Raw genomic sequence first — 14,387 nt, 5'->3', positions numbered from 1 at the left:
CTGACTGACGCTCATACGAATTTGGAATATAAAAATCGCAAATTAATTTGGCGTTACTCGTACGAGTACGTGTACAGTACTCGTATGATAATTTGGCCTATACGCGGCTTACTGGGCGTCATGCGATTTTCACTTAGCGCAACTCGTCACATACGATGTCGCATAGCAAGTGTCGGACCCATGGCTCAATGGAAACACTCGAGTTGCCTGCGAACATTGGAATTTTAGAGCGCGGTCCAGCTGGTGCTACCATCCACGCGCACAGTGCCGGGTCAGCGATCAGCCGGAGTGTTTTTTCCGATATCCCGGCTCTGCAGACGCTCTTCAGTGTCGATGGGCGTATCCTCGCTTGTGTGCACAATTCTGGCGTTTCCGTCTATGACGCGAAGAGCTTCGTGCCCGTGCTGCAGATTCACACGCCTGGAACTGTCGCTGTGTCGTTTTCGACCACAGGTCGATTTCTTTGCGTGCTGCAGAAGGCAAGCAACTTAGGAGCCGGTAAAGAAAAGAACCTCACTGTATGGGAAGTGAGTAGCGGGGCGATCGCTTATGACTGTTTTCAGAAGGCTTTCAGCAAGGCAGACTGGCCAACCATTCAGTTCAGTGCAGACGATGGAATTGCTTGTCGTGCAGTCTCTAACGAAGTGCATTTCTTTTTCCCTCCTCACTTCACCACCCATCATGTCCGCCTTCGTGTTGAACAAGTTGCCAAGTGTAAACTTTCACCCTGTCACCACCCAGTGATCGCTAGCTTTGCCCCGACGAACCAAAAACAGCCTGGTAAAGTCTCCCTATACGATGTTCCATCTGCGGGAACTCAGGAATTGGTCAAGCAGGAACCTAAAGTGCAGAAGTCCATCTTTCGGGTGCAGGATATCGACTTTAGATGGGCTTCGGATGGTTCTGCTGTCCTTATAATTGCATCATCAGACGTAGACATGACCAACCAAAGCTACTTTGGCGAAACGAATCTACACTATGCACGCGTGGACGGGCGCGTGAACTGTAAGGTAGGTCCTGGGTTCCGACTTAAATTCTTCCGAGAGTTGATTTTCATACATGTTCATAAATTATTGGCTTCACTTGTGTGCATAAAAACTCTTTTCGTGATTGTCTGTGACTTTTTCATCCAGGTATCTCTGGACAAAGAAGGGGCAGTTCACGAAGCTTCATGGTCACCAAATAGCGATGAATTTGTTGTTGTTTATGGTGTTATGCCTGCAAAAGCAACAATATTCTCGGCGTTAACATGTGAACCGATATATCAGCTGGGTTCAGGACCCCATAATACTGTGCGCTGGAATCCCTTCGGTCACATGATTTGCCTTGCAGGTTTCGGCAACTTACCTGGGGACTTGAGGTTCTATGATAAAAAAGCGGATGGCAAGTATAAGCTTACAGGTTTTGCGAGAGCGGCATGTTCGGTGAGAAGTTGCTACTGCAAGTTTATTTACTTCTGCGTGTGCCATATTTTGATTGAACACTTGAATTTTATTTTGATTGACACTTTGTGATGGTTACGGCGGAATGGTCTCCTGATGGTCGCCGGCTGCTAACAACAACTACGTCGCCCAGGTTGAACGTTGACAACGGTTTCAAAATCTGGCGTTATAATGGTGAACTCCTCTATCACGCTGAACGTAATAAATTGTATGAAGCTACTTGGCAGCCAGTAGCAGCTGGGACATATAAAAGTCGACCAATTTCACCAGGGACTGTGCGGAAGGAAGATGGAAGTGGATTAAAGGGCACAGGTGATACATCTGGTCCAAGAAAACCGCCACCTTACGTGCCACCACACGGGTCCAGCGGTACGGGTTCCTTCAGCCTAGCACACGCTCCACCTGAGGAGAGTAAACCGGGAAAATATCGTACGTCGCGTTCAACAGAACCATTTCCTTTCACCGCGACTTCTGGTCCGCCTGGCGCTACTTTTGCGGACTCTAAAGCGAGCAAAAATGCAGCAAAAAATGCAAAAAAAAGGGCAGCGGCCAAGGCAAAGAAAGGAATGGGAGCTACATGAACATTTTGATTGCGTATTTTTTCAAATGGAGTGGAAAATTGTTTCTTATTCATCCTGAAGGGGTTCAGCGAGTGTGGGACATCAACGACAAGCATAACTATTTCGCCATTCCATTCTCGTGTGTTCCGTTCAGCCTATCAAGTTAGACACATAACTCCCAAATTTCGAGATAGGTTTCTGTTTTGTGATCTCAGTCTGCACCATTTTGAGTCAGAGAAGAATTCCATTCGAACGAATTTCGATCAAGAATTTGAAGCCACGCTTAAGAGAGGTCTCTTCGGAAAAATTCGAGTAAATAGTTTGTAACAGCCAGAATAAGTGCATGCGGCACATACGGATATTACAGGAAACACGCCTGGAAGGTCCTTTCATTCAACAACAATTAGGTTATTAGCGCCCAGCCCCTCTCCAGTTGTAGCCCACTCCGGAGCTGTTTGCCATATTCCATCAACTACAAACTTAATTTCGTAAGTTCCTGAGGTTAACATGAGATCCGCCACAAAAACATTGTTGCCCCCCTCGATAAATTCTGGAGACATCGCGATACCCTTAGTCCAGTTGTCAAAAGAACCCATGATCCGGATGTCAGACGCCATGCCGACCCAACGAATGGGAACGCATTTGATGCAAGCAGCATCAATATTTTTTACATCACGACGAAGAGCACTATGCATAAGATCAAGGCGTTTCGTCAGAGTATCGAGCCTTGCAACGACTTGCTCTTTTGTTTTAGACTCGCTCTCAGCAGCCTCTACAGCCTCAATAGCTATATGTTTAAGGGACTCAATCTCGAGCAGTGCAGCAACTAGGCGTTCATTCGCGTGTTTGATATCCTTGTCACGAGTTGCAAGCGTCGACTCAAGAAACATTGCAAATTTATTCGATGCCGCGAGACGCTCGTTAAGTCGCGTTCGAAGTGTCACCATTTGATCAAAAAGCCGTCGTTGACTTGCAGCCATCTGCTCCTCGTTCTCAGATAAAGGTGTTAACAAGTCACTCTTCGTTGACTTTTTATCAGATGGAAGCTTTACTTTTCCAACACGCATAGGAACATTCTCGGTGGATCCATTTTCGGATGCTTGATCGAGAAAGGAGATAGTTTTGCGCCGAGACTCGTTTGCTTGTCCTGAGCGCAGCGCAGCTGCAGCTGCAGCTACTCTTTTTTTGAATGTGTCACTGTCTGGTCGGGAAATATCAGAGGTGTTCTCATCCGTGACGCAATATGCGACCAAGTTATTCCGATATGCTCGACGATTTTTGGTGCAGGTGTTAGCCAGACACACCTGTCCACTCGTTTGAAGCTGTCGACCAATAGCGAATGTTACCTCGGACGGTGCAAGCCGACAGCGTTGGCGGCACCGGTTGGGAGTTCTGTGTGTAACAGGTAACGATGCGCAGCGAGCTGAGAGCGACGAAGATGGTTCGGCTAGGCTGTACCTAGCTAAGATTTTTGAGGCGGGCGAATGTCTTTTGAAGATTGGAAGAACAGAATGCGAAGACGTCAACGCTTCCGAAGTCATCTTCCGTGATCTTTGAAGTGATCGAGGAACTGCTGATGAAGAAAAGCGAGAATCTTATCGAATACGAAGGTACGAAAGTACATTGTACCTTCGTACCTTCGTACGAAGGTACGAAGGTACCAAGTACGTGTACTGTAACGTGTACAGCTGTACTCGTACTGTACAGTCAAATGTACGTTGTACTACCGGAAGTACGAAAGTATTACGAAGGTATTTCCGTACGAAAGTACGTGTACAGATTGATACGTGTACTTCCGGAAGTACCTTCGTATCAATTCTATTTCCGTACTTTAAGTTATTTATTATCATATTTATTACCTTCGGTATCATATTGTACAGATGGACACGAAGTACACGTACACGTAGGCAGGGCAGTTGCAGGGCTACACGCACACGTACACGTACTGTAGTGTGTGCAGCTGTGCACGTGTGCAGCAGTGTACCTTCGTACGAAGGTACGAAGGTACAAGGGCTACAATATCTATCTAGCTTGTAGTTTATCTACCTTTTATTCAATGTACACGACTACACGTACAGTACTGTACACGTAGTCTAGCTAGCGCTGTAGCGCTCTAGCTAGCGCACTAGCGATTGGTAGGAGCCCGGAGGCTGCGCCCAGCGAGCACTGTAGCGCTGTACTAGCGCCTTCTAGCGATTTCTAGCGCCTTCTAGCGCTCTAGCGCACTAGCGCTCTAGCGCTCTAGCGCACTAGCGATTGGTAGGAGCCCGGAGGCTGCGCCCAGCGAGCACTGTAGTGCCGTACTAGCGCCTTCTAGCGCCTTCTAGCGCCATGTAGCGCTGTAGCGCTGTAGCGCTGTAGCGCACTAGCGCACTAGCGATTGAGTAGGAGCCTGGAGGCTGCGCCCTACTAGCGCCCTAGCGCCCTGACGCAGCCCGGCCAGCACGCCTGTAGACGCCCAACAGGCCGATAGTGCCACTATAGTGCCAATAGCGCTATCGCCACTGTAGCGCCTGCTGCATAGCGCTACGTAGCACTACACGTACGTACAGTAGCGCTATGCTATCGGCGCCATATCGACTGATTCGGATGGAAGTAGCACTGCAGTAGCCGTACAGGTGCCGTACACGTGTAGTACGGAAGTACTTTCGTACCTTCGTACGAAAGTACTTTCGAAAGTATTATGTTGTTATTTTCGTACGAAAGTACTTTCGAAAGTATTAGCCCTATGTTGTTATTTTCGTACGAAAGTACTTTCGAAAGTACTTTCGTACGAAAGTACGAAAGTACGAAGGTACTTTCGTACTTTCGTACTTCATAAAGCTGATAGATAGTGAAGTACTTTCGAAAGTATACAGTAGTACGTGTACAGTACATGTAGTACGTATGATACGAGATCATAAACAGCTACTGTAGTTGTACACGTAGCCCTCCAGTAATAGCCTACTGTACGCTCTTCAAGCCGCGAAATAAACGTGAATTGACGGAGCTTTTAGACTATCAAGGTTGATAGCCCTACACGTACTGTACAGTACAACATTTACTTCCGGAAGTACATTCGGAGGTACACGTAGTACGTGTAGGCACTAGGCAGGGCTACACTACGTGTACAACTAACACGCAAGCAACGTTTAGAACTGTAGATACAACTACTGTACACGTAGTTGTACGAAGGTATTATTTCCGGAAGTACTTTCGTACGTCGTTGTAGCCCTACAACGGTACTGTACGTGTACTGTACGTGTACAGTACGAATACCCTAAACTACTGTACACGTAAAAAAACAACTAATAAAAAATCCGATAAAGGTACGTGTACACGTACAGTACGTGTACGTGTATTTTATTGACTATTCTTCGTATCTTCGTAGTAGTAAGTTGGCTACTTTGTACGTTTTGTACCTTTGAAGGTACTTTCGAAAGTACTTTCGTACTTTCGTAGCTAGCTAGTACGAAAGTACGCTATCTTCGTACCTTCGTAGCTATCTAGCTAGACTAGTCTAGCTAGCTACCTTCGAAGGTACACAGTAGCTACACGTACGTGTACACACGTACTGTACAGTAGCCCTATTCCCGAGGAGCGTTTTTCTCTTTTAGACCATGTTTCTCTTCACTTCTGTTCAGAGTTTTGGGTGCTGGTGTGTAATATTGATTGGACACAGCACTGGCGTCGTAGGGTTGATTCGCTCATCCTCCCGATTGGATACAGGTTGCTGTTACTCTTACTCAAACCGTGTACTGTACGTGTTGCTTGTTCCTTCCGAAAGGTATGTCTGAATCTGATGAAGAGTCGGAACAGCTTCAGGTGAGTTTTTATCAAGATTTACTAATAACGTTTGCCCTGCCCAACGCATTCTGTTTTTTTCAACATTTCGCCAACTTCATACTAATACGACGACTTGTTGGGTTTTGGACCATCCCTCTTGTACAAGGTCATACTACTTGGTGACGGTTCTGTGGGAAAGACTTCAATTGCGATGAGATTCACAGAAGACTATTTTGGAAAAAGGTACATCTAGTGTATTTGCCCTGCAGCTGTGCAAGAGAGGTCATTCTAAATAAAATGTATGGTTGTTTATATTTCGACACGGAGACAATTAGCCCTTGATGTCAACATGATTTCCGGATTTCTTCGAAGAAGAAAAATGCCTCTTTAAAACCGTGTGATGCGTACTGAGCTGAGCTGAGCCTGACTGAACACTTTTTTCTTACTTTTTTCACCCCGACCAGCTACAAGCAGACTGTCGGGCTGGACTTTTTCGTGCGAAAAGTCACCCTGCCATCTGAAATCGACGTCACGATACAGGTCTGGGACATCGGAGGACAAACTCTTGGCGGAAAAATGATCAATAAATATGTTTATGGGGCACAGGCGATAGTGCTCATCTATGATATCTCCAACTATCAAAGTTTTGAGAACTTGCAAGACTGGTACGCTCTCGTGAAAAAAACTTTCAATGGTCGACTCATGCCATACGTTGCACTGATGGCGAACAAAGCAGACCTTTCACATATCAGGGCTGTCACACCTGAAATGCACAACGAATTTGCGGACGCAAATGAGATGTGTAGTTATTTTGTTTCAGCTAAGACAGGGGATAATGTCACAACAACCTTTTATCGAGTGGCTGCTGACCTTGCAGGCATTGATTTAAGCAACCAGGAGATCGAGGTGGTGCGCAAAATAGTAAGGGCTGAAATTGTGAATAATCCGACCAGCCACGTTGCCCGGAGAAAGGCAGAAGCGAAAAAGACTTCCTCCAAATGCATTATCATGTAGGGCAAGGGCAAGTAGACTCACTAGTAATACTCTGAAAAGGCATCCCGACTGTTTGCCTTGTGTTCTTGATTGTCTACTGTTCCCTGGTCTGGTTTTGTCCGAAACACAGCAATAGCAATTCCCGAATGAAGGCACGCTTGATCAGGTTGATTGAATTCAGTTGAACCATTCTCGCGAATACATGCGAATTCGTCCCTCTGTCTGATAGCTCTGTCAACACCCTGATCCATCAGCTCTTCAAGGCATAGGACTATACACGCGGTCTGGTTGTTTGTCCGGTCCCGTGGCGGGCTTTTGGAGACTGGCTCCAAACGCATTTGATATGCTGAATTTTGTTGGTCCGGAAAAAACCCTAGTTGGGAGATACCCTGCCGCGCCGTGCCCCCTTCTCCCATCTATACCGGCGGCGCAGCCAGAGGCGCTGATCATAGTACGAAGGTACGTCGGTAGTAGATCACTATCTATACTACTTCTGCACAAATAATAATATAAAAGACATGGTACCTTCGAGGTAGATTTCTATGATAGGCCTTCGTAGCCCTATTTTAACCATCAATTGTATGCATTAAACTAGCTACGTGTACGATTCAAGGTCACAATGTATGCTTTGCGTGTCTGAAAGGAATCTGGATGGTTTCGAATTTTAAAGGAGATTTTGCTTTGAAACTAAAGTCGTTGCATGGTTGCATGGGGGCTGCAGCAGCACTGAGCGTCGGTGAGTCGTGTAATCTCACTGAGGACAAGACGCGACCTCTCTTCTCCGGGGCGCTAACTTTTAATAGGAATAAAGAGCAGGATTACCGTCAAAGACACTGTGCGCGTGCGAGAATCCAAGTGAATAGATATGGACAGCAAACACAGTTCTCACGAGGTCTTTATGTTCACTGAAAAACGGATGTGCAGGCAACTGAAGTCTGGAAGTCAGCAGGAGAAAAAATACAAAATCAGCCACGAAGGAAGTCAGCGATACACAAACTGTAACAAGGATTTTCATTATCTAAAAAGCACGTGTGCCCAAGGCAAGTTGCATCTTGTGTGCATTTTGTGTCAATCGCCAATTTGGACCTTACGCGTACACGCGGAGGTTGTGATCACCAGCACCAAGATAAAGTGCAGTGGCATCTGGGGCGAACGATAGAGCCGTGACCGGTCCCTTTTTTACCTCCCATACCTTCACAACCTCCCAGTCTTTCTTGACATCATAAACGGTTGCTTCGATGCCCCCAACTGCAAGGTAGCGCCCTGAGCTGTCAAACACTACGGACGTGGCGTTGCTTACAGCGTTGATAGACATGAAATTTTTCAGCTTGCGTAAATCCCACAGTTTTACACCATCAGCTGCCGCCGTAGCCACGTAGTATCCGTTCTCGGAAAAGGAATGAGCGGCGACCGCCCCTGTATGCCCTGTCAACCTCGCGACACTCTTCTGGGTCTTCATGTCCCACAACTTTACAAAGGAGTCGTCACCGCCGGTGGCGAAGATGAGACCGTCAGGATGAAATCCTCCGCACAAATACCTGCTGTCACTGTCGTCTTTTACTGACGATAAGCACTCCGCTGCGACAATATCGTAAAGTGCCCATAGGCCGTCGGCACCAACAGAGCATGCATATGTATTCGTTGGGTGCGTCGACACAGCTACTACGTCATTATTGTGCACATCTTTGATCGTTGACGTGCACTTGTATGTACCGCTGCTTTCTTGTCGCCAGACCTTAACAAGCTTATCGTTCGAACCAGAAACGAGCAGGTTCGAGCCAGCCCAAGCGACGGAGTTTATTCTCTTGCCATGTCCCGTAAGCAGGGTACTGCGCTTACCAACACTGGCATCGAATAACGCAAGAGTTCCATCAGCTCCAGCGGTGGCTACGATCGCCGGTGTTCCAGGGTTGAGAGCGAGGGAGTATATCCCGTGAGTTGACGTCTTGTGACAAGGCGAAGCCAATTTTAGATCGTAAAGTTTTATTGCTTCAGGTGATGACAAAGAGGGTGCAGTTTCGCGTTTCTTTCGCATCTTGCTCAATTCCGCAGATTTCGACTGCAACACATCGATGACGTCGGTAGGTATCCCACTCTTTGATCGTTTTGTGCTGCCAGAAACTGGGTCAAAGGCAACGTCATCGTCTGCTGCAGTAGAGGTTCGCTTCCCCATTGTGCTGGCAGATCTGCCAGAAGCCTGCACATTCACGAGGGCTGCTCGTGCTTCGTCGCGCTCTTTTACCAACCGAGCAATAACCCTGCATGCGGCATCGTGCTGATACAAGGAAACGCTCAGCTCTTGCCGAACAGAGTGCAAATCTTTCTTGAGTTGGTGCGTTTCAAGCATCAGAGCATCCCACTCGTTGTGAAAAGTCGCAAGCATGCCTGGAATAGAAGCGTTCGCGAACACTCGCGAATTCACCGCAGGATTACCCGTGATGGGGATAATGTCGTCAAGTGTGAGGGCGATTTTCGTGATCGGACATTTTCCCGTCTCCTGCAGGTGTGGTCAGCAAGAACGAGGTGGACTGTAAAGGAGGGCGAAAACCCTTTCACAGAATTAAGGGCTGCGTCGAGGAACGGACGCCACGGCGTGACGAAACGCAAACGCAAACAAAAAGAAATACAAACCTGGATCGCTTTTGCGATGAGGGACTTTTCGAAGAGATGCCCAGACTTGACCGAGACCACGGGCAACTCAGGGGCAACGCCGCTGATGGCGCAAAACATATTTTCGTACGACGCCGCTGCGCTGGATTTTTTCTGACGCCGTCAAAGGGTTCTGCACGGGTGGACACGGTTCTTCGAAATCAAAGGTCTGGAAAACGGTTGTTGGCGATGCGACCGATCGCTTCGAGCGGGCGCTATGTCACGGGTTCAAGGACAGGATATTATTGAGCTCGAAGGTTGTCCCGAGACCGACCGAAGGCTTCTCCATTGAAGGGCTACACGTACACGTACTGTACACGTGTACCTTGTACGTGTAGCTTGTATTGTATGGATAGTAGCACTGTACGGAAGTACTTTCGTACGAAAGTACTTTCGTACGAAAGTACGAAAGTACTTTCGAAAGTACGAAAGTACGAAGGTACGGATCTAGCTACACGTAGACTAGCTAGCTAGGGCTACGTGCGTAACGCGTTGGTCTATCTACACGTACGTTGTACTGTGCCTTCGAAGGTACTTTCGTACTTTCGTACTCGAAAGTACGAAAGTACTTTCGAAAGTACTTTCGAAAGTACGAAAGTACGAAGGTAGGCCCTACCACTGCCCACCTATCTTCGAAGGTTTTTTTTATTATTCATGATTCAAATAAATATGATACTGTATCAAATGTGTAGAATAATAACGTACTTTCGTACCTCCGTACGGTACAACGAGTGTACTTTCGAAAGTACAACGTACATTACGTGTACTTTTGTTGCCTTCGTACGGAAGTACTTTCGTACTTTCGTGCGAAGGTAACAACTTATTGTGAATATTTTAAATTAATATTAAAAGAAATACGGAGGTAGTCAGGACAAGCAAGTACTTTCGTACCTTCGTACTTTCGTACTTCCGTATCAGCCTTTTGCGACGTAATCGCGGTAGGTTTTTCGTACGTATGCGCGGGGGGGATCCGGCGACCATGTTGGCTGGCGCGCGCTGCCTTTGCGCTAGAAGTAATTATGATATATCTACGTAAATACCTTCGAAGGTACTTTCGAAAGTACTTCCGTAAGTGCTACATAATACGGACGGAAGTACTTACGCACGGAAGAACTTCTGTAAAACAGACACGTAGTGTACACGTACCCGTACATCATTATGATATTCTATCTATTTCTACCTTTGAAAGTACACGTACACGCACAGATACCCGTACGTTGTACACGTACGGAAATAATTTCTTCCGTACTTCCGTCCCTTAAAAAGGTGTAGAGCTGTAGACAGTCTGTAGACTGTACGTAGAGATAGAATAGTCTACACGTATACAGCTATTACTGATGAGTGTCTAGCTGTCTACATATGTCAGTGCCCTGCTGAGACCTGCCCTGGAGCAACTAACGTTTGTTAGTTGTACGGAAGTACGAAGGTACTTTCGGAAATAGCCCTGGCCCTAGAGTACTTCCGAAGTACGGAAGTATCTATTTCGGGAAGTACAAGGTACATCTACTGTACCGTGTGGCGTGTACTTCCGGAAGTACAATAATCTTTATTTTGTACGAAAGTAATTACTTTGAAGTACTTCCGTCCGTATTCTATGATATAATGTACCTTCGAATACGAAGGCAACTTACTTTCGAAAGTACTTTCGTACCTTCGAAGATAAACGTGTACACGTACGTGTACAACTACAACAGTTTTAATTGTACGTGTACAGGCCTACGACCTTTAAGGTCACGCTCCGCTAATTAAATTTCCCGTGCCAAAAGTACGAAATTTATACTGAATACGCATACAAATTGCAAAAACGTACTTTCGTACGCGCCCACGCGCTGTCGCTGCGCGGATTGATCTAAAACTTTGTCACGATGTTTTCCAATTTTTTGATGATGCTCTCTCAAAGTTTCGCGATTTTAGAAGGCCTGGAAGGCGGTTTTCAGACCCCTCGGCGACTTTTTTAAGTGCGTTTTTGCAATTTGTATGCGTATTTAATATAAATTTCGTACTTTTGGCACGGGAAATTTAATTAGCGGAGCGTGACCTTAATTAAGGTAGTCCTCTACGTAATTCGAAAAAATCCACCTAAAAAACGTACTCGTGACGAAAAACACGTACAAAAGTGTACGCGCGAACACCCGCGCGCGAAACCTATCTCCTCCGCGCGCGATGCACGTCTGCGCGCGAAACTTGGCACGATTACAGTTCTAAGGCATGCGCACAATGCTACGCCGGGGTTTTTTGACTTTCGCGCGCGTCGCGAAGAAATCGCAGATCTTGCCCGAAATCGCGATTCGCGACGTTCGCGTACCCCTCTCGCGACAGAGAGCATGAACGCAAAATCCCCGGCGTAGGAAGTTCGGCGTTGAAGCCCGGAACGCGATGGTGCAAAAAAAAATCCGTTTAGATCTTATTCGAGGAAGGAAATAGGTTTCGCGCGCAGGTGTTCGCGCGTACACGTTTGTACGTGTTTTTGGACACGAGTACGTTTTTTAGGTGGATTTTTTCGAATTACGTAGAGGACTACCTTAATTAAGCCCTGAATTAGCGTGAATTGACGGAGCTTTTACTGTACGGACACACAACCTCAAGTGTTGCGGGTGTCTGCGGCGCTCCTTGAACATACAGTACACACACACACACACTTGAGGGCACTGTCGGAAACCCGCAACCAAGATGGCGACACCGACCGAATCCCTTGATGAGTATGACCGCTTAGTATACCCCGGGTTCATGCGAAGGCCGATGGCTCGGTGGAACGAGGACGGCTCCGTCGCGCCGATGGCGCGCGCGCGCGGGCCGAAGGGGGAGGCGTTCCAACTCACGCTTCGGCAATCCGAGATCGAGGAGGACATCGGGACGATCGAGCACGAGGTGAGAAGAGTGCGACGAATCGTGGTCGCTTCGTAATGAAAGACGTCCGCAACCTCGCGCTTCGCACTCGGTTCTCTCCATGAATAATCGGTCCGGCCGACTTTCCTCTAGTCCCCGCGCTCTCGCTCGCTCGCATTCTGACCGCGCGGCCGCCTCCATCGTCGTCTTTTCTCCTCACACCCAGATCGGCATCGGTAAGAAGCCGAAGAAGAAGCGCAGCGCACCGACGGAGCGCGCACCGCCGCCTGAGAAGAAAAAGAAAGAAGATGGCGGCGAGCACCAGGACGGCGAGATCCTAGAAGACGCCATGGAGGAGGGTGCCCCTGCGGATGAAGACGATTAGGATCTACGTTCACGCTATGCCGTTTCATCTATCGATAGTGTTAGATCTATCGTGAAGCTCACACGGAGGAGTATGTAGCCGTGCACAATCACACCGCACTGCCACACACACCCGTCGCTCACAACGCCACACTGGTGAAGTGGGTCGCTCGCGAACGGGGGCATGCCCGTTCCAGAAAGGGGACGAGGTCGAGGCGCGGGGACCTTCTTGTTGTGATTGCGTTCGCTTTCACATAGGAACCTTTCCCCAAGCTCTTCTTCTTTCCCCACCGCTGCGGCCTCTTCCTTTTCTGTTGCTCGTGTGACTTCGAAGGGGAGCACGTAGCGACCTTCTGTCGCTCAATTGTCGTGTCCCGTCTGGCGGAGTCACTACACATAGGATCTTGTCATCCCCAGCTCCACCCGTAGCAACTTTTGGTGATGGCGTGGGTCGTCCTACGCGCCCCAAACTGCGCGCGCGCTCGAGCGCGTTCTATCAAACCTGAAGCGCGAGATCGCTTCTCGACTACGATGGTCAGGGTGGAAAGGAAGAGAATCGCGGGTTCCCTCAGTCTGGAGCGCGCGCGCGGTGCAGACCAGATAACTTACTGAAGTTTCGAAACTAGAAAAGAGGTGGGAAGAGTGTCTAGCTACAGGGTAGCAGATTGGAGCGAAGCTCCTGTCTATACGTGTACCTTCGTACGTGTAGACACAAGCTGTACGAACGTACACTACGTGTACTGCAATCATGACTGCCGGAAAAAAAAAGGTAAATAAATAAGTATGTCAAAGTACACGTACACGTACTGCAGTTTTAACTCACATCGACGGTCTAATTTCGCTCGACCCGCAAAAGTCTTCGCCTTCGAAAAACTATTAAACTATTCTTACTGTACACGTACTGTACGTGTACATGTACAGTAGTTGTACACGTACACGTACTCATTTATTTATTATTTTTAAAAGTTATTATCCCCTGGCTGTACACGTACAACGTTGTAGGTGTAACTTAGGCCCTACGTGTACACACATACAGTATGATAGCTAGTGGCTATCAGCGAAAGGATATGAGCTTAGAAAGGGCGAAAGGATGAGCGCGCGGTGTGCTATAACATCGCGCAGACGCCGTTTTTGGCTCTGTAACTGCACGGCATGTTCGATGACATCACCCTCGAGGCGCGCGGATCGACCGCGTTCGTGTCTGAATCGCACGTGTGAGAGCTGTGATAGACTAGCTAGCTAGTCTATTTCTACAACACTAATATCAACATTTGAAATAAGCCCGTTGGTTTTTTTGCTGCGCTCTCAGAGCTTCTCAGAATTGCGGTGGGCGCATTCGCGGCGTTCACGCGCGCGAAGCGCGCGCCAAGGTTGAACTTGACCGGATGCGACGTTCGGATCGCACCTCGGGACCTCCCAGGCGACCTCTCGACGACGATTTCGAGGGAACCGCGCCGCCCGAAGGGCGCGGACGCCGCGCAAGCGCGATGCTACGGGCAAACAAATCTACTCGACGAGTTATGAACCGTCAAAAGTGCGATGCGCGTTCGCCACGCGCACCGCGCGCACCCCTCGCCGCTTCCTCAGGTGAGTGGCGGCCTCGGAACTCACTCGCATGGACCCCTTCGAGACTCTGACGGCGACTCAGTCGCCGGTAGACCCGTTCGGAACTCCACCGGCGACCCCGCGCCCCGCGGCGGAAGTGGCGGATTTCGTTAACGCATTATGGAGTCGCGGTGGTGCACGCGGAGCGCGCCACTGGAGCGCCGAAGGCGCGACAGGCGGAGAG

General features: G+C 48.3%; 7 protein-coding genes across 7 annotated transcripts; 4 read left to right on the top strand and 3 right to left on the bottom strand.

The window, feature by feature from the left end:
• Positions 1-172: 172 nt before the first annotated feature.
• EIF2A (eukaryotic translation initiation factor) lies at positions 173-2,342 on the top strand. The gene is made up of 3 exons (XM_003056528.1): positions 173-1,010; positions 1,134-1,462; positions 1,576-2,342. The coding sequence occupies exons 1-3, from the start codon at positions 189-191 to the stop codon at positions 2,021-2,023; spliced, it is 1,599 nt and encodes a 532-aa protein (XP_003056574.1). The 5' UTR covers positions 173-188; the 3' UTR covers positions 2,024-2,342.
• Positions 2,052-3,549, bottom strand: BAMPK (ly 5'-AMP-activated protein kinase beta-1 subunit-related). The gene has a single exon (XM_003056128.1). The coding sequence runs from the start codon at positions 3,541-3,543 to the stop codon at positions 2,392-2,394; it is 1,152 nt and encodes a 383-aa protein (XP_003056174.1). The 5' UTR covers positions 3,544-3,549; the 3' UTR covers positions 2,052-2,391.
• A 29-nt stretch (positions 3,550-3,578) lies between these two features.
• MICPUCDRAFT_65064 (uncharacterized protein) lies at positions 3,579-3,953 on the top strand (the record flags this gene model as incomplete). Its single annotated transcript, XM_003056527.1, has 1 exon — positions 3,579-3,953. One exon carries the CDS (start codon positions 3,579-3,581, stop codon positions 3,951-3,953), a length of 375 nt encoding a protein of 124 aa, XP_003056573.1.
• A 1,700-nt stretch (positions 3,954-5,653) lies between these two features.
• RAB28 (ras-related protein rab28-like protein) lies at positions 5,654-7,780 on the top strand. Its single transcript, XM_003056526.1, has 4 exons — positions 5,654-5,673; positions 5,769-5,806; positions 5,928-6,010; positions 6,232-7,780. Exons 2-4 carry the CDS (start codon positions 5,771-5,773, stop codon positions 6,779-6,781), a joined length of 669 nt encoding a protein of 222 aa, XP_003056572.1. The 5' UTR covers positions 5,654-5,673; positions 5,769-5,770; the 3' UTR covers positions 6,782-7,780.
• On the bottom strand, positions 7,738-9,635 carry MICPUCDRAFT_49484 (uncharacterized protein). The gene is made up of 2 exons (XM_003056127.1): positions 9,392-9,635; positions 7,738-9,257 (listed from the first exon to the last, which is right to left on the bottom strand). The coding sequence occupies exons 1-2, from the start codon at positions 9,488-9,490 to the stop codon at positions 7,848-7,850; spliced, it is 1,509 nt and encodes a 502-aa protein (XP_003056173.1). The 5' UTR covers positions 9,491-9,635; the 3' UTR covers positions 7,738-7,847.
• Positions 9,636-12,079: 2,444 nt separating this feature from the next.
• MICPUCDRAFT_55726 (uncharacterized protein) lies at positions 12,080-12,313 on the top strand (the record flags this gene model as incomplete). The annotated part of the gene is made up of 1 exon (XM_003056525.1): positions 12,080-12,313. The coding sequence occupies one exon, from the start codon at positions 12,080-12,082 to the stop codon at positions 12,311-12,313; it is 234 nt and encodes a 77-aa protein (XP_003056571.1).
• A 118-nt stretch (positions 12,314-12,431) lies between these two features.
• MICPUCDRAFT_65060 (uncharacterized protein) lies at positions 12,432-13,361 on the bottom strand. Its single transcript, XM_003056126.1, has one exon. It carries the CDS (start codon positions 13,346-13,348, stop codon positions 13,055-13,057), a length of 294 nt encoding a protein of 97 aa, XP_003056172.1. The 5' UTR covers positions 13,349-13,361; the 3' UTR covers positions 12,432-13,054.
• Between the last annotated feature and the right edge of the window lie 1,026 nt (positions 13,362-14,387).

This window comes from Micromonas pusilla (genome assembly GCF_000151265.4).
Source record: "Micromonas pusilla CCMP1545 genomic scaffold MICPUCscaffold_2, whole genome shotgun sequence".
Classification (NCBI taxonomy): Eukaryota; Viridiplantae; Chlorophyta; class Mamiellophyceae; order Mamiellales; family Mamiellaceae; genus Micromonas; species Micromonas pusilla.
This window is presented reverse-complemented; position numbering and strand designations above follow the sequence as displayed.